Here is a 24,791-nt window from a genome sequence, read left to right on the forward strand (position 1 = left end):
CTCACGGGTGTCAAACTCGTTTTGTTCTGGTCCAGTTAACTCATCACAAAATGACATGTAAGTAATAATGAGTCCACTTTTTCTTTGTATTAATTCCAGCCTCTGAATTCTTCTCACTTCTTCACGCTGGGTTTCAAAGTGGTGCTGAATATTATTCCTTATTTACAGAGACTTGTTTCATACAAAGCAGGACACGGGTTTTCATTCACCTCCGTGAACATAGAGAAGTCCATTTGTCCTGGAAAATCCGACGCTCTGTGTCCACTTTTGTCTTTTTTGACAAAGACATTTCGCTAATGAGGTCAACGTAAAAACAGGTGACATTGCTGCCATCTGCTGGGTGATGTGAGGGCTCAAAAGCGTCCGTGTGCCCATCTAATGTTCCGTTTAACGGCGTCATTCTTCTTCATAACGCCGAAGACCAACAGTTTATATAACTATGTTGGTTCGGACAACAATGGCGATAAAACAACAGAAACGCACAGAGAAAGTCAGACGAACGGAAACTGCTTCGCGCTGTTGTTAGCCACACCGGAGCTAACTGCCGGAAACGCAGCACATTGACGTCATGACGCTCGAACGTCGCAGCCAATGAATGACGGACGTTAACGTACTACGTCATCACGCTCTTTGTGACCAGTGCTGCGTTCATGTCAGCTTAGGAAATCGCCTACTCTTCTACTCGGATAATGTTACATGGATGCGTTCAAGTACCGGTTCCGGGTACCGTTTGATTTTATGCAAATACTCGGTAGTACCGACCCAGTCCGGCCGTATGTTTGACACCCTAACTATTAGGATATATGTAGATATATTATATATCTACATATATATATATATACATATACATATACACGTACATATACGTACATATATATATGTGTATGTTTTCCTGCTCGTATCTTGTCTCAGTGTACACACACACACACACACACACACACGCGCGCGCGGAACCATAACGTAGCCCCGTGTTGTTTCTTCCGGATCGCAGGACAGACTTCCGTTTCCTGTGTCACACTCCTTCGTGTCCCCTCTCCTCTGACGATGGACTCCGCGCTCAGATGTCGCGTGGGTCAGGTTCTGTTGCCGGGGGACGAGTTCTGCTGCGACACCGACGGCGTCCTGTCTCTGTCAGAGACCGTGAGACCGGACAAGGTTCTGTGTGGACCCGGTCTGAGGCGCAGCGGAGACCGGGTCCTGGTCTGTAAGAGCGGCGTCCTGCGACACAAAGAGCCCAACGTGTTCTGGATCGACTCCCAGCAGTGGAGGGTGAGTCCGTGTGAGTCCGCATGAGTCCGTGTGAGTCTGTGTGAGTCTGTGTGAGTCCACATGAGTCCGCGTGAGTCCGCGTGAGTCCGTGTGAGTCTGTGTGAGTCTGTGTGAGTCTGTGTGAGTCCACATGAGTCCGCGTGAGTCCGTGTGAGTCCGTGTGAGTCCGCGTGAGTCCGTGTGAGTCCGCGTGAGTCCGTGTGAGTCCGTGTGAGTCTGTGTGAGTCCACATGAGTCCGCGTGAGTCCGTGTGAGTCTGTGTGAGTCCGCGTGAGTCCGCGTGAGTCCGTGTGAGTCCGTGTGAGTCTGTGTGAGTCCACATGAGTCCACATGAGTCCGCGTGAGTCCGTGTGAGTCTGTGTGAGTCCACATGAGTCCACATGAGTCCGCGTGAGTCCGCGTGAGTCCGTGTGAGTCTGTGTGAGTCTGTGTGAGTCCACATGAGTCCGCGTGAGTCCGTGTGAGTCCGTGTGAGTCTGTGTGAGTCCACATGAGTCCGCGTGAGTCCGCGTGAGTCCGCGTGAGTCCGTGTGAGTCCGTGTGAGTCCGTGTGAGTCCGCGTGAGTCTGTGTGAGTCCGTGTGAGTCTGTGTGAGTCTGTGTGAGTCCACCTGAGTCCGCGTGAGTCCGCGTGAGTCCGCGTGAGTCCGTGTGAGTCCGTGTGAGTCCGTGTGAGTCTGTGTGAGTCCACATGAGTCCGCGTGAGTCCGCGTGAGTCCGCGTGAGTCCGCGTGAGTCCGTGTGAGTCCGTGTGAGTCCGTGTGAGTCTGTGTGAGTCCACATGAGTCCGCGTGAGTCCACCTGAGTCCGTGTGAGTCCGTGTGAGTCTGTGTGAGTCCGCGTGAGTCCGTGTGAGTCTGTGTGAGTCTGTGTGAGTCCACCTGAGTCAGTGTGAGTCCACATGAGTCCGTGTGAGTCCACCTGAGTCCGTGTGAGTCCGCATGAATCCGTGTGAGTCCACATGAGTCCGTGTGAGTCCGTGTGAGTCCACATGAGTCCGTGTGAGTCCACCTGAGTCCGTGTGAGTCCGCATGAGTCAGTGTGAGTCCACATGAGTCCACCTGAGTCCGTGTGAGTCCGCATGAGTCCGTGTGAGTCCACCTGAGTCCGTGTGAGTCCACATGAGTCCGTGTGAGTCCACATGAGTCCGTGTGAGTCCACCTGAGTCCGTGTGAGTCCGCATGAGTCCGTGTGAGTCCACATGAGTCCACCTGAGTCCGTGTGAGTCCACATGAGTCCACCTGAGTCCGTGTGAGTCCACATGAGTCCACCTGAGTCCGTGTGAGTCCACATGAGTCCACCTGAGTCCGTGTGAGTCCACATGAGTCCACCTGAGTCCGTGTGAGTCCACATGAGTCCACCTGAGTCCGTGTGAGTCCACATGAGTCCACCTGAGTCCGCGTCTGTCCCCCTCTGTGTCCTCAGTATGTCCCCGTCAAAGGTGAGACAGTCATCGGCATCATCGCGGCTAAGTCTGGAGACGTCTTCAAAGTGGACTTTGGAGGAAGTGAACAGGCGTCTCTCATGTATTTGTCCTTCGAAGGAGCGACGAAGAGGAACAGACCCAACGTTCAGGTGAGCACAGGGGGAGGGGCCTGTGAGCACAGGGGGAGGGGCCTGTGAGCACAGGGGGCGGGGTTAGATGGGTGTGTGACAGGTGTTTGGTGGGTGTGTCCACAGGTCGGGGACCTGGTCTTCGCTCAGTTCATCGTGGCGAACAAAGACATGGAGCCAGAGTTGACGTGTATGGACAGCGGAGGACGAGCCAATGGGATGGGCGTGTTCGGAGGGGGCGGGCTTATGTTCACTGTGTCTCTGGGACTCGTGAGGAGGTGAGACATCCACTCGTGTGTCGCTGTCTTTGTCGTCGTCATCAAGATAACACTAACCCCTCCCCCCTCCCTCCAGGCTGCTGGCGCCCGGCAGCGAGCTGCGCGGTGACCTGGAGAAGCTCCTCCCCTTTGAGCTGGTGGGCGGGATGAACGGACGTCTGTGGGTGAGAGCGGGAAACGTCCAGCAGACGCTCGTCATCGCTAACTTACTGCAGAGCTGCGACAACATGAGCCGCACGCAGAGACGCCTGCTGTTCACCAGGGTCCAGCAGGGGGCGCTGTAGACTCATCATTATTTAACTGGAGCCATTCAGAGGATTATTGTTTAGAATATTTTTAAAGTAACTGAACTGAATTATGGGTTATTATTATCACTGTAAATAAAGTGGAATTAAATATGAAGCTAATGTATTTTTGGTGATTATATTCCGCTCTCACCTGTGTAAAGGTGAGTCACACACACACACATTCTTGTACTTGCTGCATACTGAGGACCAGCATTTCCACTTTATAAATCAACACAATAACAAATATCTACTTCATGAATGACATCTATAAAGAAGTACTGGGTGCAGTACCATAACATGTCTGCAGGTGGAGCCCCAGAGAAAAAAGTGTGTGAAACACCAGGAAAACGGGTTTTTGTACCAAATTGAGGATCTTTGTTAAAAACAGAGTATAACATGTTTACAACATGAGGAAGTGATTTGAATGAAGACAAAGTGAGGACCGGACAAAATGTCCTCACTTTGTAAAAATGTCCTCACTGTGTTGGTTAAAAACCCTCACTGGTCCTCAGTATGCTGCAAGTACAAGAACACACACACACACGGTCCATGACTGAATCGATCATTGATTGACTTCAAAGAACTAAACAAGATCAACATTTTTATTGATTAAAGACAAAATATATTTGGTCTGAAGAGAAACACACACACACACAGAGAGACACACACTTACAGACACACACAAACCCACACACTCACTCACACACACACAGATCTTTGGTTCCAGCTCTGATTTAAAGACACTTTTAGATACAATCAATAATCAATGACTGAGCTGATCAACAATCACCTGAACCAGCTCTAAACTCCGCCCCCTTATTACCCACAAGTCCCGGTTCACAGTGGGTGTGTGTGTGTTGACAGTGTGACATCACACCTGACGCTCGTCTCTCATTGGTCAAACATGGACATTACAACATGATGGACAGGTCCACAGTGAACCAGGACTAACCCCGCCCCCTCCCCCCCCCCACCTTCTGATTGTCTGACTGATTTTCAAAATAAAGGTTTGTGGTTTTGCAGCAGCGGAGGCTTCTGATTGGTCACAGTGAGCGTCCAATCACAGACGTTTTCTCCACAAAGAAATAAAAAAAAAACTGTGCAAAAAAACCACAAACAAAGTAACGTCCAGAAGCCAAACATTCAAGTGTCCCATGACCAAGGGCGTGGTCGCGGTGGCGTCACTGTGGCGTCACCTGTGACGTGGCCGCGGTGGCGTCACTGTGGCGTGGCTGCCGTGGCGTCACGGTGGCGTCACGGTGGCGTCACTGTGGCGTGGCCGCGGTGGCGTCACTGTGGCGTCACCTGTGGCGTGGCCGCGGTGGCGTCACTGTGGCGTGGCTGCGGTGGCGTCACGGTGGCGTCACTGTGGCGTGGCCGCGGTGGCGTCACGGTGGCGTGGCCGCGGTGGCGTCACGGTGGCGTGGCCGCGGTGGCGTCACGGAGACGTGTCCGTGGTGGCGTCACTTTGGCGTCACTGTGGCGTGGCCGCGGTGGCGTCACAGTGGCGTGGCCGCGGTGGCGTCACGGAGACGTGTCCGTGGTGGCGTCACTTTGGCGTCACTGTGGCGTGGCCGCGGTGGCATCACGATGGCGTCTCGGTGGCGTCACGGTTTCCCGATGTCCACTGTGACTTTAGTGAACAGGTCAAACCTCTCCGTCTTCACCACGCTGTACGACAGAGAGTTGATGCCGTCTTTCATCATGGTGTCTCTGGTGTGAGCGATCCGGTCAAACCTGAGGACAGAGGACACATGTCCACTCAGGGTCAAAGGTCAATCTCAAAGTCTGTGTGTGTGTGTGCACGGTTTAACATGAGTGTGTATTGTGTCACCGTGGTGATGACATCACTACAAAGAGACCATAAAACCCTGGTCTTCAAAGCAAGAGGGTGTGGCCAGGGTATATACATGTACACATATATATGTATATACATGTATACATGTATACATGTATATATATATATATATATATATATATATATATATATATATATATATATGTTTATATATATGTGTATATGTATAAAAAAAAAAAATATATATATATATGTATATATATGTGTGTAAGTGTATATGTATATATATATATATATATATATATATATATATATATATATATATATATATATATATATATATATATATATATATATGTGTATATGTATAAAAATATATATATATATATATGTATATATATGTGTGTGTAAGTGTATGTGCCGTATGTGCGTTCACCTCTGAGGGTTTGGGTCGTTCTTGTCGTCTCGTTTGTGTCTGATCATGCGACAGTTCCCCACTTCACCACTGGGTCTGGAGATGGACATTCCTCTAGACACCAGCCTACACACAGGAGACACAGTGAGGGACACCTGTGTTTCCCAGCATGCACCACTGTGTCATTGTCATGTACTCAATAGCCACAAGGGGGCGACTCCAATGGTTTCAAACATCAGTAAACAGGAATCATTTCACTGGAGCTCACGGTTACCGTGGTAACCAGAGGCTTCGTTTGATTGCCACATGGTGGCTAACATTAGCTTAGCATCAACCTCACGTCAAAGACGTCGTGCGGGTGTGGCAGTTGGGGGGCGGAGTCAGTGACATCACCCGTACCTGTTGTAGATGTCGTCGTCCTCACCACCCCACCCCCAGTAGTTGTTGGGGAAACCGTTGATCTTCACGTACTGTTCTTTACTCATCGAGGACACGCCCCCAAAGTACTGGTAATAAGGAAGTCTGCAGGACAGAGACAGGAAGTCAGACTTTTATTTTGAAAACATCAAGAGTTGTGTTTTAACACGGACAAAATGGTTGTTTATGACTGAGCTGTGTGTGTGTGTGTGTGTGTGTGTGTGTGTGTGTGTGTGTGTGTGAGAACAGGAAACAGGAAGTGAGCAGCGGAGCAGATGGCGTTTCATAGTTCATTTCCTGAGTACATGACAGGAAGGGGGTGTGTGTGTGTTGACCTGAGGGGGCGGGGTCAGTGATCATGTGACCTGCTGAGCACTGACCTGAATCCAAACTTGTCCATAGCGACGGACAAATGTCGTGGTTGATGGAAACACTTGTACGTGTTTCTGTCGTCCATCGGGATCAAGTCCACGTCACTGAAGACGAAACAGTCGTAATCGTAGTCCTTCAGCGCCTCCATGTAGCCCACGTTCAGAAGCTTAGCCCGGTTAAAGATCTGGTCCCCGTCCTGAGCACAGAGAACACACCTGAGTCCACCTGAGTCCAGAACAACACACCTGAGTCCAGAACAACACACCTGAGTCCAGAACAGTATAACCCTGGGGATTAAACCCGCCTCTCATGTATAGCTTTTATATTTACAGACCACCTGACCTACTGCAGACCACCTGACCTTCTGCAGACCACCTGACCTTCTGCAGACCACCTGACCTTCTGCAGACCACCTGACCTTCTGCAGACCACCTGACCTACTGCAGACCACCTGACCTACTGCAGACCACCTGACCTACTGCAGACCACCTGACCTACTGCAGACCACCTGACCTACTGCAGACCACCTGACCTTCTGCAGACCACCTGACCTTCTGCAGACCACCTGACCTTCTGCAGACCACCTGACCTACTGCAGACCACCTGACCTACTGCAGACCACCTGACCTTCTGCAGACCACCTGACCTACTGCAGACCACCTGACCTTCTGCAGACCACCTGACCTTCTGCAGACCACCTGACCTACTGCAGACCACCTGACCTACTGCAGACCACCTGACCTACTGCAGACCACCTGACCTACTGCAGACCACCTGACCTACTGCAGACCACCTGACCTTCTGCAGACCACCTGACCTTCTGCAGACCACCTGACCTTCTGCAGACCACCTGACCTACTGCAGACCACCTGACCTACTGCAGACCACCTGACCTTCTGCAGACCACCTGACCTACTGCAGACCACCTGACCTTCTGCAGACCACCTGACCTTCTGCAGACCACCTGACCTACTGCAGACCACAGCTTGTTTGAAAAAATATTCAAAGCAAAGAAATAACTTCAGAGACATGATTTCAGTGTCAGGACATTTTAAAAACTCTATATTATTATATTATTCTAATTATTGAACAGATTAACAGATTAATTAAAGCATTAATATAGAAAATACACATGTGAACAGCAGTGATGAGAAGATCAATAACTTTGGATCAAATACTGTCAATATGTTAAGATTAAGTTAGTAATAAACATCATCCTTCATCCACACTGCTCTGATGTGGGTTAAGGTTTTAATTCTTTAATCCGGGATTAAACAGGTTATAGTTTAACTTGTGTCTTTAATCCAGGATTAGGGTTAAACAGATCCTACAGTTTACTCCCACAGTGTGAGGGAGTGTCTGTGCTGTGATGGACAGGTGATGTGTCCAGGGCGTGACTCTGCCTCTCGCCCTATATTATCTGAGATTGACACACCGGCGCCCTCATGTGGAGGATGAATGAATGAATGAATGAATGAATGAATGAGTCTGTGTTAATGTGAAGTACAAACAGGAAACAAAAGACAAGGAGAAAAAGTAGAAGAATGCATTTACCAGAGCGACACCTGCAGCTATTAGCTGAGACACAGGAAGGGGGCGGGGTCTCAGTGTCTCCAACCACAGCCATTGGTCAGAAATGCTTGACATGCAGAGGTAAGAGTGGCGTGAGACGCCGAGTGAGGAGGAAACGAAGAAGAAGAAGAAGAAGAAGAAGAAGAAAAGTAAGTAGGAACACCAGTTAATCCAATAAATTATTATTAGACAAGGATTAGTGAGTACAAGGCCACTGAACACACACACACACACACACACACACCTTCATCAAATACTCCTTTGTTTGAATATCCACATGATGATCACGAGTGATACTTTAATACTTCAAATATTTCATCATCACTGGATTTTCAGATTACACCACATGATAATCATACTGAGATTATCAAGGTTTTCAACATTTCTGATTCCTTATTATTATGTTAGAGCAGCTATAGATACTGTGTACATGTACACAGTATATACACACATACATATATGGGACATGTACCTGGTTGATGACGTAGACGCCGTAGTCCAGCTGCTGTCTCTGGAGGACAGGGTGCAGATAGTAGAGCCAGTATTTCAGATGTTCTTCACGTTTACGGAACGGGATGATGACGGCGACTCTCTGCTGCGCTTCACACTCTGAGGGCGTGAAGCGTCCACCGAGACGGACGTCCATGTTGTCCTTCTTTATCTGCTCCAGACTGACGGGGATGTTAAACTCCACCCGCATGGGACCCACTGAGGACAGACAAGACACAATGAGACACCATGGACATATGTCAGAGACATGATGGACGTCCCTGTCTCTATGCTGTGTCCCTGTCTCTATAATGTGTCCTCGTCCCTGTCTCTATACTGTGTCCTCGTCCCTGTCTCTATAATGTGTCCTCGTCCCTGTCTCTATAATGTGTCCTCGTCCCTGTCTCTATAATGTGTCCTCGTCCCTGTCTCTATAATGTGTCCTCGTCCCTGTCTCTATACTGTGTCCTCGTCCCTGTCTCTATAATGTGTCCTCGTCCCTGTCTCTATAATGTGTCCTCGTCCCTGTCTCTATGCTGTGTCCTCTGATGATGTCACAGTTTAGTATCAGCTCAGGAAGTAAAAAACAAACAAACAAACAAAAGGAACCAGGTTCTGTCACTGATGCTGATGATGATGATGATGATGAAGATGATGAAGAATGAGTAGAAGTGTGTGGTGGAAAAGCTTCACTCGAGGACATTTTTGTCCCTTGTGGTCTCATCTCTGTCCAACCAGACCAGGCAGATGTTCCACATATTTGAGTCACATTCTTTAAAAGTGACTCCACGTCATCAGAGTTAACTTCATCATCAGAGAGGGGACAGTGTCCCTCACACCTGTGATGAGGGGACAGTGTCCCTCACCGCTGTGATGAGGGGACAGTGTCCCTCAATTAAATGAATGATTGATTATTGATCACAGGTCATCATTCATGAATAGTGATTGATTTGTGATTAATCACAATGATGGAGTTAATTCAGTTAAAATGGTTAGTTACGTGTTACAGAGTTAACTGTTGTTCATGAGAAGAACACAGATTATATACAGTTATTGATCAGTTATTGATTATCGATCACTGACCTAGTCGAGGTGAAGTTTCCGGACACTTCTCCAGCTTCCTCTCCCCGGGCTCGGGCTCCTGCTGCGGGGTCTCAGCGGGTCCGTGTGTCTGGTTCAGGGCGGTGACAGTGACCTGGTTCCGCTGGGTCACATTACCGTGGTACTGCTGGTTCTGGACGAAAGCGAAGCGTGTGTCCAGGGAGCGGACGTAGAAGACGACGGTGACGGAGATGTGGAGGAAGCAGAGCAGAACCACCACCTTACAGATGCGGTGCAGGAGCAGAAAGTTGGCCGGCTCTCCGGGCCTGGACAGCGGCATCAGAGCAGAGTGTGAGCCGAACACCGGCACCGGTGCTCGGCTACAGAGACGAGAGAGAAGCGGAGCAACAACCACCACAACCACGTCAGCGTTAACTGCTGAGCTCAGCATCCATCTCCTCTGACGTCACATTCAACAAGACGGTGTCCGACGAAACACGAAAAGTTTCCGAAAAGACTCGGAACAAGTTTCCGGTGAAGCCGCAGTTCCTGGTCCGTTAGCTGAAGCTAAAGCTAACGGGTTCGTTTGACGCGGACGCTCCTCAGATCCGTTAAATCACCACAAATAACTAAAACAACAACTAAAGACTCGAGGTTTGTCGAGTTCTAACGAACAAAAGACTCGTTTACACTAAAGTTCGGACGAAAAAGATTCAACAGAAACCGAACAAACGCAAAGTAAACGACGACGAACAAGTTAGTCGACTTTTTACTGTCACTTTGTGTCAAGCGACGACATTTAACAGCGCACTTCCGGTGACTGCTGAACTTTTGAAATTTTATTTTCTTCTAAAGTCTTTATTCTTCTTTATTTACATCCGTTCTTTCCCTCTGTTCACACTCACACTTCATAGTTGATGTGAACCAAGTACTTAACACGTCTTTAAAAAAGAAAAAAACGTAACACGTCAGCTTTTATTTTGAAGAGGTTCCTTTCTTTATCCGCTTTGAGACGTCATCATGGTTGTAACTGATGACGTCACATCTTCAGTCAGATCAAGTGAAAAACAACTATTCACTCATTCACTGCTTTATGACAGTATGAACACATGAGTATTAGTATGAACACATGAGTATTAGTATGAACACATGAGTATTATTATGAACACATGAGTATTAGTATGAACACATGAGTACGAGTATGAACACATGAGTATTAGTATGAACACATGAGTATTATTATGAACACATGAGTATTATTATGAACACATGAGTATTATTATGAACACATGAGTATTAGTATGAACACATGAGTATTATTATGAACACATGAGTATTATTATGAACACGAGTATTAGTATGAACACATGAGTATTATTATGAACACATGAGTATTAGTATGAACACATGAGTATTAGTATGAACACATGAGTATTATTATGAACACGAGTATTAGTATGAACACATGAGTATTATTATGAACACAAGTATTATTATGAACACATGAGTATTATTATGAACACGAGTATTATTATGAACACAAGAGTATTAGTATGAACACATGAGTATTATTATGAACACGAGTATTAGTATGAACACATGAGTATTAGTTTGAACACATGAGTATTAGTATGAACACATGAGTATTATGAGTAGTATTTCTCCCTCTCTCACCCTCTGACTCTCTCACTCTCTCACCTTTTTAAACGTTCTTTTGATGTTTGATTTGATCATTGTTTAATTAAACTGTTTACACTGAGTTAATGAGTGAGTGAATCACTGCTGTTCAACGTTTACTCAGGAACACGTTAGACAAGTATGTCACACACACACACACACACATACACACCCCACCCCCCCCCCCCCACACACACACACACACACACAGACACACATACACACTCACACACATACACACACACACACACACTCACACACATACACACACACACACACACACACTCACACACACACACACACACACACACACACACACACACACACACACACACACACACACACACACACACACACACACACACACACACACACACACACACACACACACACTTCCTCATCTCCAGCCTTCACTGCCCTCTAGTGTTTAAAGTCAGTGTTACATTTGTATCAATCTTCTCCAGCAGCTGCTCATGAGAAACTTTATTTAAACATCATGAGGCAACACTGTAACATTACAGGATGGGTAAGTGTATACAAAGTATGTACACGTATATACAATGTATGTACAAGTATATACAAAGTATGTAAGCATATACAATGTATGTGCAAGTATATACAAAGTATGTACAAGTATATACAAAGTATGTACAAGTATATACAAAGTATGTAAGTATATACAATGTGTGTACAAGTGTATACAAGGTATGTACAAGTGTATACAATGTATGTACAAGTATATACAATGTATGTACAAGTATATACAAGTATATAGAATGTATGTACAAGTATTTACAATGTATGTGCAAGTGTAAACAAAGTATGTACAAGTATATACAAAGTATGTAAGTGTATAAAAAAAATTATGTACAAGTGTATACAAAGTATGTACAAGTGTATACAAAGTATGTGCAAGTGTAAACAAAGTATGTACAAGTATATACAAAGTATGTAAGTATATACAAAGTATGTACAAGTATGTACAATGTATGCGCAAGTGTATACAAAGTATGTACAAGTATATACAAAGTATCTGCAAGTGTGTACAACACATTCAAAGAAAGAAAATATGATGTCAAGAAATCAAGAAATGTGTGGAGAATAAATTGAAGTAAAACTTTAATTTAAGACGTCAAACTAAGACGCTTTATGTTGAACATGACGATTAAAAAGGTTAAAGTTATAAAAGTGATGGGTTAGGGTTAACCCATTGACATGATGACTGTATCATAACTGTATTACAACTGTTTCATAACTGTATCATAACTGTATTAACTTTATCATAACTTTATAATAAGTATAATAACATTAACCCTCTTGAATATAATTCCATTATTGATCTATTTGTCATAAAAGAAGAACTTCTAATCTTCTCATTAAACATCATAACAAACATCTACAAAAACTACACTTCCTGGTTCCAGGCTGAGCGACACGCTGACGTCACAGCAGCAGGCCACGCCCCCGCTGCTGCTGCTGTGGAGGAATGTGAGGAAACTTGTTCGTCTTCACTTTTCTCCGCGTTTCACGGATCGTCGAGGAAAAGGAACTCTGAGGCGGACGAAAGTCGACGGAACCCCGGGAGAGACAGTGACGGAGGAGCCGGTGAGTGAACGGGTCACAGCGGGTCACAGCGGCGGGCCAGAACCGGGCAAGAGCCGCGGGGCTGGGGCTGAAGTTTAGGGCAGGAAAAGTAAAATGGAGGCGGTGAGGTGGAGAAGAAGGAGGAGGAGGAGGAATGAGGAGGAGGTGGAGGAGGAGGAGGTGGAGGAGGTCGCTGTCCGGGGCTGATCAGGACCATGGCTAACACTCACACACTCCACAGCCGCCTCTGTCTCCTCCTCCGCGGCCTCACAGAGCACCAAACCTCCGCCACGAAACAGGCACTGAGACGGTGGAGCTGACGGAGCAAAGTTGATTTAAAGACGGAAACAGCTGCGCGGTCAGAACAAAGTGTTTTAAAGTGTTTTAAAGTGTTTTTAAAGTGTTTTTAAAGTGTTTAAAGACGGTTTAAAGTGTTTCACTCTGTCAGAAAGTGCTTTAAAAGTGCGTTTGAACCGGTTTTTACGGTTTTTACTGGTTTTACTGTGAGTTTCGTCTCCAACTGAAATCACTTCCCGCTTCTTCTGTGTGTGTGTGTGTGTGTTAGATTCATTCAGTCATTGTGATGACGTGAATAATCTGTTCATGTTGAGCTTTGTCTAAACTCAGTGAAACTTGTGTCGCTGTCGACTGAACTGTGGTGCTGTTTCAAAATGGCGGACGGACTCATTTTGAGTGACGGAGTGAAATTTGACTCTGACCAAAACATTGAGTTAATGAGTGATTATTATTATGAACCAGTTAATGAGTGAAATTATTATGAATCAGTTATTGAGTTAATGAGAGATTATTATGAATCAGTTAATGAGTTAATGAGTGATTATTATGAATCAGTTATTGAGTTAATGAGTGATTATTATGAATCAGTTATTGAGTTAATGAGAGATTATTATGAATCAGTTAATGAGTTAATGAGTGATTATTATGAATCAGTTATTGAGTTAATGAGAGATTATTATGAATCAGTTAATGAGTTAATGAGTGATTATTATGAATCAGTTATTGAGTTAATGAGTGATTATTATAAATCAGTTATGGAGTTAATGAGAGATTATTATGAATCAGTTATGGAGTTAATGAGAGATTATTATGAATCAGTTAATGAGTTAATGAGTGATTATTATGAATCAGTTATGGAGTTAATGAGTGATTATTATAAATCAGTTATGGAGTTAATGAGAGATTATTATGAATCAGTTATGGAGTTAATGAGAGATTATTATGAATCAGTTAATGAGTTAATGAGTGATTATTATGAATCAGTTATTGAGTTAATGAGTGATTATTATAAATCAGTTATGGAGTTAATGAGAGATTATTATGAATCAGTTAATGAGTTAATGAGTGATTATTATGAATCAGTTAATGAGTTAATGAGAGATTATTATGAATCAGTTAATTAGTTAATGAGTGATTATTATGAATCACTTATGGAGTTAATGAGAGATTATTATGAATCAGTTAATGAGTTAATGAGAGATTATTATGAATCAGTTATGGAGTTAATGAGTGATTATTATGAATCAGTTATTGATGAAAACATCTCACAAACACTCACCATTAAAGTGTGAGGAGGAGGAGTTTGTTCACAGGTGGCTGTTTCTAAACAAAATGGCCGCCTTGATGTTAGCTTTCGTCCAGAAGTCGTTGTTGACTTTTTTATGTTCCAACCTGAAACCAACGGGGGACACGCCCCCTCTCTGACCTGCTCTGTGATTGGTCAAAGCCTCTAAAAGCGTGACCAAAACATGTGACACTGTCCCTCTGTGTGGACCGGCTCTGACCTTTGACCTCGTCCTTTTGCAGGTCTCCGTGTGCCGATCTGAACATGGCCGCTCAGACGGCGTTTTCAGTGGACGCGTTTCCTGTGGGCGTGTCTCTGATGGACGACGGTCACAGTCTCAGTGACATGTCAAAGAACGTGCTGCCCGCCCCTCAGCTGGTGATGCTCGCCAACGTGGTGGCGGCGGTGAGCGAGGGCGGCTGTGACGGCAGCATGGCCGACGAGAAGGAGATGATGGAGCTGAAGACGGTGGGATGTAGTTATTCAGACAGTGAGGACGACAGCGTCATCAGGTGAGTGTGTCACCTGTATGTGTCTGAGGTCACATGACCTCTGTGTCACCTGACCTGACCCGTCACCTGATCTGTCAATTGACCTGACCCGTCACATGACCTGTTACCTGACCCTTTACCTGACCTGTCACCTGACCCGTCACCTGACCTGTCCCCTGACCCGTCACCTGACCCGTCCCCTCACCTGACCTGTCACCTGACCCGTCACCTGTCACCTGACCCGTCACCTGACCTGACCTGTCACCTGACCTGTCACCTGACCTGTCACCTGACCCGTCACCTGACCCGTCACCTGACCTGTCCCCTGACCCGTCACCTGACCCGTCCCCTCACCTGACCTGTCACCTGACCTGTCACCTGGCCCGTCACCTGACCTGTCACCTGACCTGACCTGTCACCTGACCTGTCACCTGACCTGTCACCTGACCTGTCACCTGACCTGTCACCTGACCCGTCACCTGACCTGACCTGTCACCTGACCTGTCACCTGACCTGTCACCTGACCTGTCACCTGACCCGTCACCTGACCCGTCCCCTCACCTGACCTGTCACCTGACCCGTCACTTGACCTGACCTGTCACCTGACCTGACCTGTCACCTGACCTGTCACCTGACCTGTCACCTGACCCGTCACCTGACCCGTCCCCTCACCTGTGTGTCAGGTACAGCTACGACGAGCAGAAGAACGTGGAGGTTTGTATCGTGGAGTACTCGTCGTCTCCTCCTCGTCCCGTTAGCGCTGAGGTCGTCGGTGCGAGCGATGTCGGAGACGTAGAGAAGAACAAAGCTGAAGACCTGTCCCAGCCCCCTCAGCCCCGCCCCTCCACGGCCCCGCCCACGGCCCCACCCACACCTGAGCAGCAGACGGAGAAGCGTAAAGACGAGGTGAAGAAGAAGAAACCCTTCCACTGTAAGCCCTGTCACTTCCAGGCTCAGAGCGAGAGCGACTTTGTGGAACATCTGAGCAGCCACAGCGTCAGCAAGATGATGGTGGTCAACCGTGTGGAGGGGCGGAGCAAGACCAGGAGCAAGGAGGCGGAGACCCCTGAGGCCCAGCCCCCTTCGGGAGGAGAGGCGGGGCCAGCGGTGGACATCAAAGGCGTGATCCGGTGCGAGCGCTGCGGCTACAACACCAACAGATACGACCACTACATCGCTCACCTGAAGCACCACAGCAAAGAGGGCGACGACCACAGGTAACACTCACCGTCGTCATGACAACACCCACATCACACCGTCAGCAGAGTAACCAGTGTGTGTGTGTGCGTGTGTGCGCAGGGTGTTTAAGTGCACGTTGTGTCCGTACACCACAGTGAGTCAGTATCACTGGAGGAAACACCTGAGGAACCACTTCCCCAGCAAACTGCACACCTGCAGTCAGTGTTCTTACTTCTCTGACAGGAAGAGCAACTACATCCAACACATCCACACACACACAGGTACGTCCATAGCCCCGCCCACATCACCCACAGCCCCGCCCCCTCACACTAACTGACCCTGTGACCCTTTGACCTGTGCTGTTGTCCAGGTGTGCGGCCCTTCCAGTGTCCTTACTGCGACTATTCCAGCGCACAGAAGACACACCTGACCCGACACATGAGGACACACTCAGGTGAGACTGCTGCATTACTGCCACCTGCTGGACGGGAGTGTGCATCACTGTATACGGTTTTTTTAGTGTATTATTGAGTCATTGATGATAGAAAGTGTGTGTTGTTTATTAACACAGCTGTTGTTGTTGTTGTTGTTGTTGTTGTCGCTCTCACTGAAGCAGAGGATTAACATGGTAAAACCACACTGTCTGTTGTGTTGTTGTTGTGTGTCTATTGCATGTTCAGTGTGTTATATACAGCAAGTATACATATAGTGTTTATATATATAGATATATATGTGTATATATATCTATGTATATATACACATATATTGTATATATTTTATGTATATGTGCACAAGTGTGTGTATATACATATATATGTATGTATATATACACGTGTGTGTATATACAGTGTGTACAGAAAGTATTGAGAATACCTTAAATGTTCCTTTTGCTTTTTCCTCATGAACGTAAACACAGAAGACTGTATTTACCTGTACCTGCTGCTGCTGCCTCATCATAACATGATCACGTGATCACATGATAACATGATAACGTGATGACGTGATGACGTGATGACGTGATGACGTGATAACGTGATGACATGATAACGTGATCACATGATAACATCTCGTCCTCTTCTGCAGGCGAGCGTCCGTTCAAATGTGAGAGCTGTAACTACCTGGCAGCCAATCAGCACGAGGTGACCCGCCACGTCCGGCAGGTCCACAACGGTCCTAAACCTCTGTCCTGTCCTTACTGCGACTACAAGACCGCAGACCGCAGCAACTTCAAGAAGCACGTGGAACTCCACCTGAAACCACGTCAGTTCCTGTGTCCGCTCTGTAAATACGCCGCATCTAAGAAGTGTAACCTTCAGTATCACATCAAGTCCAGACACTCGGGCTGCAGCGTCTCCATGGACGTGTCCAAGGTCAAACTGAGGGTCAAGAAACGCTCTTCTGATGGTGCTGAGGAGCATGGAGTCACCAGAGGAAGCAAGGTAGACCATTCATCCAGCGTGGACGAGGACTTTGACGTGGACAATGAAGAGGAGGTCGAGGACAAGGAGGAGGACGAGGACAAGGAGGAGGACGAGGACAAGGAAGAGGACGAGGACAAGGAGGAGGACGAGGACAAGGAGGAGGACGAGGAGGCGGCGGCTGTGGACTCAAGTCCCATCAATCTGTCCATCAGAAAGAGCAGCAGACCCAGCGTCAGCCAACCAGTGCAGAGCGAGACAACAGACAAGGCTGTGGGGAAGTCCACGGAGAAAGTCGTGAAGACGAAGGACAAAGTGGAGCCAGAGAAGAAGATCTCAACCAGACTGAAGAAGACAGAGACCACTCCCACAGGAAGCTCCGCCCCCGCCAAAGAAACCCAGACAGAAACCACTGCTGCCATCAAGAGGAGAGCTAAGAAGCTGCTGACTGTCCACGACCAAGCAGACCAAACACAGTCTGAGAACCTGGACCAACAAAGAGCCAAGGACGAAAGAACCCTGAGGCAGAAGAAGGAGGAAGACAAGTCCAAGCCAGAGAAGAACCACAAGACCAGGAAGAATGGATCAAAGAAGTCCGAGAAAACTCCACAACCAAAACCAGACCAGAAGATCCAAAAGGACAAGAAGGTCAAAGCAAAGGCAGTGAAGAGGAAAAGAGTGGAGGCTCTAGATCTTTCCACCAAGACCTCACCTGAGACCCTGACCTCACCTGAGACCCTGACCTCACCTGAGACCCTGACCTCACCTGAGACCCAGACCACACCTGAGACCCAGACCTCACCTGAGACCCCGGCCAAGACCAGGAGACTGAAGAATGGCAGCACCGCAGAGACGCTTCAGCCCAAGCCAGCTTCAGCTGAAGCTCTCACTGAGACAACCAGGACGTCCAACAAGAAAGACACGGACACGCCCACCTCTGAGAAGACAGATGCTCCGCCCACCTGCAGCTCAGCTGACTCGCCCTCTGCTGGCCCCGCCTTCCTCAAACCCTCATCTCCACCGTCTTTGCTCCAGAGTCAGAGAGTCAAAGCTTCAGAACCCGAAGACGACGAGGGGATTCACAGCAGCCACGAGGGAGGAAGTGACATCAGCGACAGCGCCTCCGAGGGCAGTGACGACTCCGGGCTCAACGGCGTCAGGTCGGGGAAGGCGTCCAACGACCCCGAGACGCCCACGGACGAGATCCCCACGCCCACGGAGCTCAAGAGCCACCTGTGCGTCTTCTGTGACCGCACGTTTCCTGTGGAGGTGGATTATCGCCGCCACCTTAACCGCCACCTGGTCAACGTCTACTACATAGACCACGCCTCCCACATGGACCACGCCTCCCGAGGTCAGAAGTGAACGCCCGTTTCTATCAAACTGTCAAAACATTTCACTCTGAAACCAAAAGGTGCCACCAGGGGGCGCTGTCAGGTCAGCTCACCTAACACCAGGGGGCGCTGTCAGGTCAGCTCACCTAACACCAGGGGGCGCTGTCAGGTCAGCTCATAGAAATATAAACTGAAGCAAAGAGTTCAATTCTAAACAGAAAATTAACCTTCACTGTAAACTTTGACCTTTGAGGACGACGTACTGCCCCCTGGTGTTTTCAGGAAGAACTGCAACACTGCCCTCCACAGGTTAAAGTTCACCATTTGTTTTTGTTTATTCTTCCACGTGGTTATGGCAACATGTAGCGTATTTTATTTTGAAAACCGTCAGTGCCTTTGACAATCATTAGCGTCTGTGTTACTTTAGCTCCGCCCCCTCAGAGTTAAAACAGACGAGTCGTGTTTCTGTGTTTGTGCAATAAACAGTGGAGTCGCTCGCCGCGTGGTGGGCGTGTCCAGGAAGTAAAGGAGACAGGAAGGACGAAACATGACGCTGCCCTTTGACCTTTGTTTAAACCCAGTACTACTTCACGTTGTTCGCGTTGATTGGCAGTGGGTGGAGTCTTGGATGGTCAGGTGACCGTCCTGTCCTTTAACTTTGGCCAAAGTCAAAGCTGGACATTTGTGAGCAGTTCTTCAAAATAAAGGTCAAACAGATAAGACGTCAAAGCTTTTATTTTGTAATGAGCTTCAACTAACTTCCTGTTTGTTTGTTTTTTTAAATAAAGTTCATGTTTAATTTGCCGCTGTTGACATTTATTGACACTTTGTGTAAAAAAAAAAGTTTTCTTCATGTTTTCACAGTGATTTTAACTGAAAGTGAATCAGCCATTCACAACACGGCTGCAGTGGGCGTGTCTTTCCTGGGCCGCAGTGGGTGTGTCTTTCTATAAGAATAATTTGTTCAAGTCTTTAAGTGAACTTTTACTTTGAAATGGTGAAACATATAATTTTAATCTGAACTCTGACCCCTGCTGGCTGTACAGGAGCAACATGGGTCTCTGATGACATCACTTCCTGTCTCTGGTGGACAGCGTTGGCGTCTTCATGGTTTTGTACGCGCTGGATTTTCTGATGCGTTTTCCTTTCAGAGTCACGACGTGAGGAAGCAGCGGCGGCGTCCTCACGCCAAAACCAGCCGCCGCCGGACCGTGGACCTTCAGCACGACCTCGTCTCCTTCCACCGCCGTGACCGCCACCCACCCTGGAGACGAGAGGACAGACGGAGGACAGACGGAGGACAGACGGAGGACAGACGGAGGACAGACAAGAGGACAGTTGAGAGATGGGACAGAACCTTGTGTTTTCTCACCATCACAGTCTAATAATCACTGATCAATAACCTGCTGATGACAGTGTGATGTCAGCAGCTGCCTCCAGGTAGCCACGCCCCTTTAATCTCACATCCTGTGGAACCAACTCTGGAAACTGCTTCATACGCTCAGACCCTCCCACAGGAACCTACACACACACACACACACACACATTACAGACCGGTTTAGACTCAGGAACTGACCTCATACAACAGACCATGTGACCTCTGAGACCATGTGACCTCTGTGACCATGTGACCTCTGTGACCATATGATTCACCTGCAGAAGGGCGTGTCCTGCGTGTTTCTCATAAAGAGCGTCGGCTTTGTCCAAACTGGTGATGTGAACAGGGACAAGACTGGAGGCCAGGACGGTGAACCAGCACGACTTCAGTCCCTGATCAATCAATCAATAATAAATAATTAATAATTAATATCTCAATACATCTTATCAATCCGTTAGTGTCACCTGTATGAAGTCGATCCTGGCCACGCCCCCCACGAACAGTGAGGTCCCGGGCTTCAGGATGAAGGTGCGTGGGACGACGGCCCGAACAGGAAGCACTGACCTCACTTCCTGTTCTGTCAGCAGGTCCAGGATCTGGGCGAGAGACAGAGAGAGAGAGAGAGATTATTCTGGCTCCTCCTCCTACTCTCACGACACACAAAAAAGGGGCGGAGTCAACAGGACTCACATCGTCCTCCTTCATGATGCCCGGCGTGTCGTACAACCAGTGAGCGTCCTTCAGATCCACCGCCGCCCGCCCCACACCTGAGAGGTCAAAGGTCAGAGGTCAGCCAATCAGAGAGAGAGAGAGAGAAGCCAGCTGTGACCTCACCTGTGACCTCACCTGTGACCTCACCTGTGACCTCACCTGTGACCTCACCTGTGACCTCACCTGTGACCTCAGCGGTCGACGCCTTATCATCATCATCATCATTTTCTTCATCCTCGCCAAACGCCAGGCGATCCGGATCAAACTGGATCTCACCAGCGGTCGATCTGACGTCAGCACGGAACGTTTGACCCACGCGACCTCCAGTAAACAAACACACAAAAGTGTAAACAAACATGTAAACAAACACACAAACATGTAAACAAACACACAAACATGTAAACAAACAGGTAAGGATGTAACTCCGCCCATCAGGATGTCAGCTAAGATTGGCACAGCGCCCCCTGTGACTCCGCCCCCACACACTTACCCACAAAATAGCCCTGCCTCCTGAAATCTTGCAGTCTCCGCCTCTCGTCATGTGACAGCTCGTCGTCCGTCTGTTTGGCCGCCTCCCTCAGCCGCTGTTGGCGCCGGAACATTCGGAACGGCGTCGGATTGACGATGGGAAACTTGAGCAGATTGAGAGTGGTTCCTGAAACACACACCGTGACATCATCAATGACATCATCATCTATGACATCATCACGACAGTGGGCGTGGTCTCACCGGGCCATGGTGAGATGGTGGCCTTGTGGACGACGTCCACGGCGTTGGACTTGCAGAAGTCGGACGTGAGCAGCGTGTTGAAGAGCGTGGACTTGCCGGCGTTGGCCACGCCCACCAGGTAAACGTCGCCTTTGTACTTCCAGGAGCGCTGCAGGGCGGAGACCAGCTCCTCCACGCCGTAGCCCGTCTTGGCGCTGATGAGGTGGATGTCGGTGACCTGGCTCCCAAACCCCGCCTCCTGACAGTAAAGCGCCAGCTGACGCTTGATCCGCCCTAAGAACCCGGGGGCGTCGCCGGGCAGGAGGTCGATCTTGTTGCCGAGGACGACCACGTGTTTGTTGGCGCCGACCAGCTGCGGCAGGTCGGGGACGATGGAGCGCGGGAGGTCCAGAAGGTCGACCACCAGAAGAACCAGCGCCCGGTGGGGGCGGAGCTTCTGCACCACTGCGCGGTATTCGTCTCTGGACACCTGCAGGTGGAGCGCCCTCTGGTGGTGGGTGAGCAGGTGGCAGCGCTGGCAGGTGGCTCCGCCCAGTCGCCCCTCCTGCAGCAGCACCTTGTATTTCTCGCTGGGTACGAACCCGGGGGCGTGGAGCGCCGTGCAGTGAAGGACGGCGCCGCAGCCCGAGCAGCAGGTGGCGCTGTAGGGCTCGTCTGCGTCGGGAGTCCCGAAGATTTTGTGCACGCCTTTAGGCTCCGCCTTCTTCTTCGTCTTGGTTTTTGAAGCCGAGAGGTTTTCGTGGAGCGGGAAGTTCACGTCCTGGAACTGGATCAGAGCCTCAGGCTCCGCCTCCTTCATGTCCCCGCCCCTCAACACCTGCAGCTGTCGCTCCAGGGACCGCAGCTGTTTGTGGGGGGTGGAGGCAGGGGGCGGGGCCGGGGGCGGAGCAGAGGAAGCCCGGCTCAACTGGTGCAGAAGGTCTTTGTCCTCTGGACCAGGGTCTGGACCTGAAGGTCAGAGGTCAGAGGTCACACAGAGGTCAATCATTTCACACATCATCACTGTGTCACTGAGGTCACATGACCACGTGTGTGTGTAAACAGGAAGTGAGCAGCAGGGGGCGCTCACCTGTCACGTCCACGAACACGAACTCTTCCTCCAGGTTCGGGTCCACGGTGCAGCTGCGAGCTCCGGGTCTGCTGCTCAGCCGCCGGCTCAGACCCGGACCCGGACCCGGACCCGCGGCCGGTACCGCAGCGGAGAACCGACAGAGGAGGGGGCGGAGCCACCCACGAGACACTCGGTACACGTGAGACACGTGAGCCATGGTTCTGGTCCAAACAACAGTTCACCGTGAAGCCTGAGCACGCGCCGGCAGCTCTGCCTCTGTGTGTGTGTGTGTGTGTGTGAGAGAGAGAGACTTCCTGCACGGAAGTGACGTCAAAGTCGTCGTCTGTTGAAAAAAACGTTTTCTTTTCATTTAATTCAAAACAAAACCGCGTGTCAGGTGATAAGACGATCAGCGTGACGTCAGAGGAGACAGTGAGGACGTGAGGACATGAGGACAGTGAGGACGTGAGGACGTGAGGACATGAGGACAGGAGGACAGGAGGTCTCACTCTGCTGAGAAAACCAGGTCAAACCACAACAACGATAATGATGATGATGTTTGTTTATCGATTGTTCGACTAAAACACTGGTAAACATACGTCATGAGGAGGCGGTGTTCACAGAGAAGCGTTTCCGGCACGTCATTTCCGGTTTCGTCTGAATTCTCGAGTTCTCAGTCAGTTCAGTTCCATCATGTTGAGACTCACGAGCTTTTTTCTGAAGAGAGGAGGAGGAGCTGCGCGTGCTGCACAGGTGAGACTCGCGCATGCACGCGCATACGCTCGCACACACACACACACACACACATACACTAACTTTTAATCCTGAAAAAGTTCAACGTCAGAACGTGAGAGAAGACAACATGTCCTCAACTATAAACCTTTAGAAGTTTAAAGTTTGTCCTCAACTTCTGTTGGAGACACAGACACAGAGACACAGACACAGACACAGACAGTGAGACACTGTCTCTGTCTTTGACTACTTTGTTGTTTTGTCCTCGTTGTCTTGGACTGACCTTCGTGAACCTGAGGACACACACACACACACACACACACACACACACACACACACAGTCTAAAGGTTCATGGTCATCAGTCACGTATCTGTCTGTAATTCTTTATTTTCGTCACCAGGGGGCAGCATCTGACCAACAACACTGGCTTGATCTCATTATTATTGTTTGTTTATCATTAATATTATTATTATTATTGTTGTTCTGTTGTCATAAAAAATTTTTATGATGTGTTCCTCAGTTTTCTTGTCAGAGTGAGACCTCTGTCCTCGTGTCTCCTCTCTGCAGCCTCGTGTGCGTCTGTCCTCTGGTCCCCAGCAGGAACACAAAACCTTCTATGAGTTCCGCACCTACTGTCTCCGTCCAGACCAGAACTCCTCCTTCCTCAAACTGACCAATGACAAGATCCACCTGAGGACCGCCCACTCACAGCTGATTGGTTACTGGAGCGTCGAGTACGGAGGTCTGAACCAGGTATTCCACATATGGGAGTACGGTGAGTTTATGTACTTATATACACATGTACATGTACACATATGGGAGTACGGTGAGTTTATGTACTTATATACACATGTACATGTACACATATGGGAGTACGGTGAGTTTATGTACTTATATACACATGTACATGTACACATATGGGAGTACGGTGAGTTTATGTACTTATATACACATGTACATGTACACATATGGGAGTACGGTGAGTTTATGTACTTATATACACATGTACATGTACACATATGGGAGTAAGGTAAGTTTATGTACTTATATACACATGTACATATTCACATATGGGAGTACAGTGAGTTTATGTACTTATATACACATATATTATACATACACTGAACTCATCAACATGAAGTAAGAACACGTGAGACTGTATATACTGTTATATATATATACATATTATACATATATATATACACACATCTATTTTCACATTATTATATACCGTCTATACACACAATTATACACAAAAATACACATATATTTATACAAATACAGGTATATATTTGTGTATATGTATATGCAGTATATACGTGTACATATATTATTACCAGTGTACAAACGTACGTGGATATGCAGCAACTTTTTTCACCATCTAAATGTTGAAGCTCCGCCTCCTCCTTTGTCATGTGACCTCTGACCTCAGA

The 24,791-nt window shown here is 48.1% G+C and overlaps 5 protein-coding genes across 7 annotated transcripts in view; 3 read left to right on the forward strand and 2 right to left on the reverse strand.

The window, feature by feature from the left end:
* The first annotated feature begins 1,023 nt into the window (after positions 1 to 1,023).
* Positions 1,024 to 3,502, forward strand: exosc3 (exosome component 3). The gene is made up of 4 exons (XM_083906371.1): positions 1,024 to 1,269; positions 2,694 to 2,843; positions 2,949 to 3,100; positions 3,177 to 3,502. Exons 1-4 carry the CDS (start codon positions 1,045 to 1,047, stop codon positions 3,382 to 3,384), a joined length of 735 nt encoding a protein of 244 aa, XP_083762497.1. The 5' UTR covers positions 1,024 to 1,044; the 3' UTR covers positions 3,385 to 3,502.
* Positions 3,503 to 4,383: 881 nt separating this feature from the next.
* b4galt1l (DP-Gal:betaGlcNAc beta 1,4- galactosyltransferase, polypeptide 1, like) lies at positions 4,384 to 10,242 on the reverse strand. The gene is made up of 6 exons (XM_083906156.1): positions 9,534 to 10,242; positions 8,434 to 8,669; positions 6,398 to 6,585; positions 6,000 to 6,122; positions 5,622 to 5,726; positions 4,384 to 5,124 (listed from the first exon to the last, which is right to left on the reverse strand). Exons 1-6 carry the CDS (start codon positions 9,940 to 9,942, stop codon positions 4,995 to 4,997), a joined length of 1,191 nt encoding a protein of 396 aa, XP_083762282.1. The 5' UTR covers positions 9,943 to 10,242; the 3' UTR covers positions 4,384 to 4,994.
* A 2,407-nt stretch (positions 10,243 to 12,649) lies between these two features.
* rest (RE1-silencing transcription factor) lies at positions 12,650 to 19,560 on the forward strand. Of its 2 annotated transcripts, none has more exons than XM_083905847.1 (6): positions 12,650 to 12,773; positions 14,577 to 14,846; positions 15,509 to 16,042; positions 16,125 to 16,285; positions 16,375 to 16,458; positions 17,088 to 19,560. In XM_083905847.1, the coding sequence occupies exons 2-6, from the start codon at positions 14,599 to 14,601 to the stop codon at positions 18,785 to 18,787; spliced, it is 2,727 nt and encodes a 908-aa protein (XP_083761973.1). In that variant the 5' UTR covers positions 12,650 to 12,773; positions 14,577 to 14,598; the 3' UTR covers positions 18,788 to 19,560. The 2 variants fall into 2 exon arrangements, with proteins under 2 accessions (XP_083761973.1, XP_083761974.1); XM_083905848.1 differs by having other exon boundaries at positions 15,515 to 16,042.
* A 146-nt stretch (positions 19,561 to 19,706) lies between these two features.
* Positions 19,707 to 22,842, reverse strand: noa1 (nitric oxide associated 1; the record flags this gene model as incomplete). 2 transcript variants are annotated; one of them, XM_083905851.1, is made up of 9 exons in its annotated part: positions 19,707 to 20,020; positions 20,160 to 20,277; positions 20,410 to 20,526; positions 20,599 to 20,730; positions 20,825 to 20,901; positions 21,029 to 21,166; positions 21,336 to 21,500; positions 21,575 to 22,522; positions 22,644 to 22,842. In XM_083905851.1, 9 exons carry the CDS (start codon positions 22,840 to 22,842, stop codon positions 19,827 to 19,829), a joined length of 2,088 nt encoding a protein of 695 aa, XP_083761977.1. In that variant the 3' UTR covers positions 19,707 to 19,826. The 2 variants fall into 2 exon arrangements, with proteins under 2 accessions (XP_083761977.1, XP_083761976.1); XM_083905850.1 differs by having other exon boundaries at positions 21,017 to 21,166.
* A 417-nt stretch (positions 22,843 to 23,259) lies between these two features.
* Positions 23,260 to 24,791, forward strand: part of nipsnap3a (nipsnap homolog 3A (C. elegans)) — a 3,784-nt gene continuing 2,252 nt past the window's right edge. Inside the window, exons 1-3 of the mRNA XM_083905852.1 lie at positions 23,260 to 23,378; positions 23,926 to 24,133; position 24,791. The exon at position 24,791 is cut by the window's right edge and continues 161 nt beyond it. Coding sequence (XP_083761978.1) covers positions 23,319 to 23,378; positions 23,926 to 24,133; position 24,791 — 269 coding nt within the window. The 5' untranslated portion in view covers positions 23,260 to 23,318. The remainder of the gene's footprint in view (positions 23,379 to 23,925; positions 24,134 to 24,790) is intronic.

This window comes from Microchirus variegatus (genome assembly GCF_963457635.1).
Source record: "Microchirus variegatus genome assembly, chromosome: 19".
In the NCBI taxonomy this organism is placed as follows: domain Eukaryota; kingdom Metazoa; phylum Chordata; class Actinopteri; order Pleuronectiformes; family Soleidae; genus Microchirus; species Microchirus variegatus.

Bases quoted from the DNA above. Each gene is read 5' to 3' on its own strand.
- exosc3 (XM_083906371.1), top strand. From the start codon at position 1,045: ATGGACTCCGCGCTCAGATGTCGCGTGGGTCAGGTTCTGTTGCCGGGG. The intron at 1,270-2,693 runs GTGAGTCCGTGT...CTGTGTCCTCAG, and splicing joins TCGACTCCCAGCAGTGGAGG to TATGTCCCCGTCAAAGGTGA. The intron at 2,844-2,948 runs GTGAGCACAGGG...GTGTGTCCACAG, and splicing joins GGAACAGACCCAACGTTCAG to GTCGGGGACCTGGTCTTCGC.
- b4galt1l (XM_083906156.1), bottom strand. From the start codon at position 9,942: ATGCTGAGCTCAGCAGTTAACGCTGACGTGGTTGTGGTGGTTGTTGCT. The intron at 6,123-6,397 runs GTCAGTGCTCAG...TCTGTCCTGCAG, and splicing joins ATGGACAAGTTTGGATTCAG to ACTTCCTTATTACCAGTACT. The intron at 5,125-5,621 runs GTGAACGCACAT...CTCTGTCCTCAG, and splicing joins AACGACCCAAACCCTCAGAG to GTTTGACCGGATCGCTCACA.
- rest (XM_083905847.1), top strand. From the start codon at position 14,599: ATGGCCGCTCAGACGGCGTTTTCAGTGGACGCGTTTCCTGTGGGCGTG. The intron at 14,847-15,508 runs GTGAGTGTGTCA...CCTGTGTGTCAG, and splicing joins GAGGACGACAGCGTCATCAG to GTACAGCTACGACGAGCAGA. The intron at 16,043-16,124 runs GTAACACTCACC...GTGTGTGCGCAG, and splicing joins AAAGAGGGCGACGACCACAG to GGTGTTTAAGTGCACGTTGT.